Genomic DNA, 4,369 nt, shown 5'->3' with positions numbered 1-4,369 from the left:
CGAGACAGATGGGCACCATTAACAAGGTTTATTTTTCATATAAGAAAAAAAAGGGTTTCATTGCCTTTCGCTTAACATACGCTTGATTTTCCCCCTCCCTCTTCTTCTTCAAGGTCGATCCGCGTATTTTAAAAACATGCTTTGATAATTATCCACCGAGGTACTCTTTAGATGGATCGTCTACTTTTCCGTATAGTGTAGAATCCATGCATTTCCTTTCCTTAGAAAACTTTGTATAGAGTAATTATACATCGCTGATTGTATAATTACATCTGGTCCATAGTGCTCGCAACATTTATATCTACGGTATGTTGAACATTTTCCCTCCCTACTAAAATTTTCAGAAAAAAAAAACAGGTGTGAAGTTCACAATGCCCCTCCTCTTCGGAATATATTTCATTATTATTATCATTATATATTTTTAGTTAGTACTAGTTTTGTCAAGTTTCATTACGAGAATTCATGTTTAGCCTTTGCATCATTTTGATTAAATTGCTCGAACAACATAATTTCATTTATACATTCTTTGTTATGGGCCTACAAACTGGTTGTTCTTCCCTATGTTAAAAGATGAATCTGTGACTTTCGCAAATTGTTTGTGCATTTCATATCATATCCATCTTTTACAATTACTAATAAATTTGTGTTCCCTTTAACTGCAGTCCTATCTTCCTGGTTTTAGCAACCCTTGATAAAAACAATTACAAAACACACTTTATCTAATAGCATAGTTGGATTACCATCCGAATGTAATAGAAAAATTAAATGTTTTTGCAAAATATTCAGTATAAAATAAAAAAATTCACGTTTAAAGAATGTTTTAGAATATGCGAGTATTACAAGGTTGCAAAGCATTCTTGCTAAAGACAAAACTTTATACAGACATACTTTAAAATATATAAAAGATCATCTCATCACATCAAGTGGACAAAATTTTAAGCAGACATACTTTAAAATATATAAAAGATCATCTCATCACATCAAGGGTACAAAATTTTATACAGACATACTTTTAAAATATATAAAAGATCATCTCATCACATCAAGCGGACACACACTGGTACTATATATAAAAATAAAAGGTATGTATTTGGAACGTGAGTACGAAAACGACTGGTCCAGCCAGTCTAACTCGAATCGTTAACTTCTTCGGAGGCCTCGTTGGACGCAACATTGATGAGAGGTCTCCTGGATGTCCGGGTGCTGAAGACTTCTTGCAACTGGTGCAGTGACCGACCGCGGCTCTCTGGCAAAAACACGAAGGTGAAGATGCTCGTTAAGAAATTGGCACCGGAAAACACCAAGAAACTTCCACCCACGCCCAGTGTCGCCATCAGCTCGGGGAACAGGACTCCTACAAAGAACTGGGAAGCGCAAAAGCTAAATGTGCATATGGAAGCCCCGATGGAACGGACTGGCGTTGGTATCAGCTCTCCCAACAAGATCCACGGTATAGGTCCCACTCCGAGGCCGTAGGCCAGAACGAAGATCAGCACTGCCACTAGCGGTACCCAGTCAGTGCCTGGAATGTCGGCGAGGAGGAAGGCTCCACCAGTTGTTTGGGCAATGCCGCAAACCAGGAAAGTACCAAACAGAAACGGCCTTCGGCCAAGTTTGTCAACAAGGATGGATGACGTAGCTGTAGCGAGAAGACGCACAATTCCCACCAAGACCGTGCACGTGAACACTTCGATTTCGACGCCAGCTTTCTGGAACAGGTACACAGTGTATGAAAACACCGCCAGCTGGCCTCCCAATTCACGCAGGATAAATATAGCTACCAGTAAGATGACTGGTTTAGCGTGGTAATCCACTCGCAGTTGTTTTATCTGAAAGATGAAAACATATTTTGCTGCTGAATTATGTAGTGTGTATATATCTGAATCACGAAAGTCTGGAACGTGATAAATGCATAGATAAAGGTATAAGCCACTAAAGAAAGTGAAACACTGGAGTAGCTACAAGTCTTTCGACTCAACGTCCGTTACTTAGCAGCTACTCCGGTGTTTCCCTTTCCTTCGTGAAATACACCAATATATATATATATATATATATATATATATATATAATATATATATAGTAAAAATGTTCTGTTATAACAGAATTCCATCTAATAAAAGGAGCCCACAAAAACGCCAAAATATAGAAAGTAAGTACTATATTTCAGAGACTGCTGTCTTTGCTCTCTTCAGGTAGAGACATCAGTCTGAAATGTAGTACTTATTTTCTATATTTTGGTGGGTTTTATGGACTCCTTTTATTAGATGTATATCTATTATATATATATGCCAATATCAAAAACACTGTATCGTGCTTCTAAGAAATCAATAGAGGGATCCACAGTAATATCCTTGTTTATCTAGATATAATATGTTTATACAAAGGGGGGATGTGTGGTGGTTATGAGTAGGACAGATTACCTTATTAAGGCAGTTAGATTGCTCAGCGACGCTAATACTTACACCAAGATTTCTGTAGCTCCGTCCATTTCTGACATTCAGTCCACGTTAACAGGAAAATTAAGGACATTATAAAAGGTAAACATCACCAGAGAAATGAAAGAGGTTATTCTCAGTAAATTGACAAGAAAAACTACCCTCGTTTAGTTATTTTTATGGTCTTCCAAAAATCCACAAGGAGGGCATCCTTTTGAGGCCCATTGTAGCAAAACTGCAATACTCCTCAGGCTGATTTGACCTATTGGTTGGCGGAGGTTTTGGTGACTTAGTGGGTAATATATCTAGCTCCCATCTTAAACATAATCTTGATTTCATGGATAGAATTATGGGTAAAAATTTGGATGGAATTAATGTATAGTCTGGACATCGTCTCCTTATTCACTAATGTGCCTCTGATTTTGTTCTAGCTAATTTGGTCAAAATTGCCGAAGAAGGAAATCACGCCACCTATTCATATTAATAAGTTTTGTGAGCTTATAAAGACGTGTGTAGAATCCACCATATTTGAGTTTGAAGGAGATTTCTATCAACAAAAAGCAGGGGTTGCTATGGGATCCTCGTTGTCGCCTGTTTTAGCTAATCTTTGTATGGAATTTTTTGAAATACTTTTTGTGGACAAACTTCCAGATGATTTGAAACCTTTTATATGGGTAAGATATGTTGACGATATTTTTATTGTTTTTAAGGACGATGGCGAAAGTTTTGATCAGCTTCTTTACAACTGAATAGTTTTCTTCCCCATCCATCACGTTTACAGTGGAAAGGGAAGTCGACAAGCGTCTGCCATTTTTAGACTTGGTTGTTCACAGGATGACGTAAATAAGTCTTTTAAATTCTCTGTTTTCAGGAAAGTACTCACACAAATAAGTACAATACATTTTTATTCAATCTCAATGACGAGAAAATCAAACGCAACGTTCTGACGAATTTGTTTTTTTAGAGCTTTTTGAGTTGTTACCCTAGTTTCATTGACCAGGAAATCAATTCTTGACTACGAGTTTCAAAAAGTTATGTTACCCAAGTTTTTTATCGACAGATGTCTTTCTAGAGCCAGAAGTATGTTTTATAATCCAAGGGAACGCTGTTCGACTGCTAATTTTAAATGCCTTCCCCTTCCTTATAATCATGACCTGAAAAAAGTTTCCAATAATCTTAGAAAGAAAGACATGGGTATAGCGTAGTTTTTCAATACCCTAATACTCTTAAAAAGAAAATTATCAAAAACAGTTGCAGAAAACCAAACACCGATGTTGGAGTCTATGCTATAGGATGTAAAAATTGTGACAAATGCTATATTGGTGAAAGCGGTCGTTCCCTGGACCAGATGGAAACGTGAACATGTTGCAGCTTGCCGTTTGGGCAACGTTTACAGCGCATTGCCAAGCATACTTGGGATTCCGATCATGCCATCGACTTCAAGGGAGGAAAAGTTATTTATAAGAGTGCGGATAGGACCACTAGGAGAATTGTGGAAGGAGCTCTCATCACTTGAATGACACTTTTGAGGGGAATACTGGCATACAGAACAATTTACTTTTGAGTGAAGAAATTTGCAAAAGGGCCAGAATAAAGAACTTCAGAAATGTGTACAGCCTCCTTCAATCTGATAATGAAAAATAAATAACCATCCTTCGCCCGTTCCAGAGCCTAATCTACAAACTACCTTTTTGGTTAACGACCGTCAAGATGTCATTCAGGAAGAAGACCGGCGCTTTGTCCCGCCTCGTAGATCACAGCGAATTATGGAAAGGCAAACGACCCAAATGACTTGTTCGAATTTTTTAACCTTGTTAATGTTCTTTGTCTGTTTGTTTATGTTTATTTTGAATTCTTCACCAATATCCATGTCTCATTGCTTAGTGATCAATCCACAGGAGGTATGGACAAAGCTTTAAGCTGAAATATACCAT

At 37.6% G+C, this 4,369-nt stretch overlaps 1 protein-coding gene across 2 annotated transcripts in view; it reads right to left on the bottom strand.

Moving 5' to 3' along the window:
• Nucleotides 1–790: 790 nt before the first annotated feature.
• LOC135215400 (facilitated trehalose transporter Tret1-like) overlaps nt 791–4,369 on the bottom strand; it is an 18,302-nt gene continuing 14,723 nt past the window's right edge. For both annotated transcript variants that reach the window (XM_064249999.1, XM_064249998.1), the window contains exon 6: nt 791–1,829. In XM_064249999.1, coding sequence (XP_064106069.1) covers nt 1,128–1,829 — 702 coding nt within the window. In that variant the 3' untranslated portion in view covers nt 791–1,127. The remainder of the gene's footprint in view (nt 1,830–4,369) is intronic.

The sequence above is a fragment of the Macrobrachium nipponense genome, chromosome 5 (genome assembly GCF_015104395.2).
Source record: "Macrobrachium nipponense isolate FS-2020 chromosome 5, ASM1510439v2, whole genome shotgun sequence".
Lineage (NCBI taxonomy): Eukaryota > Metazoa > Arthropoda > Malacostraca > Decapoda > Palaemonidae > Macrobrachium > Macrobrachium nipponense.
This window is presented reverse-complemented; position numbering and strand designations above follow the sequence as displayed.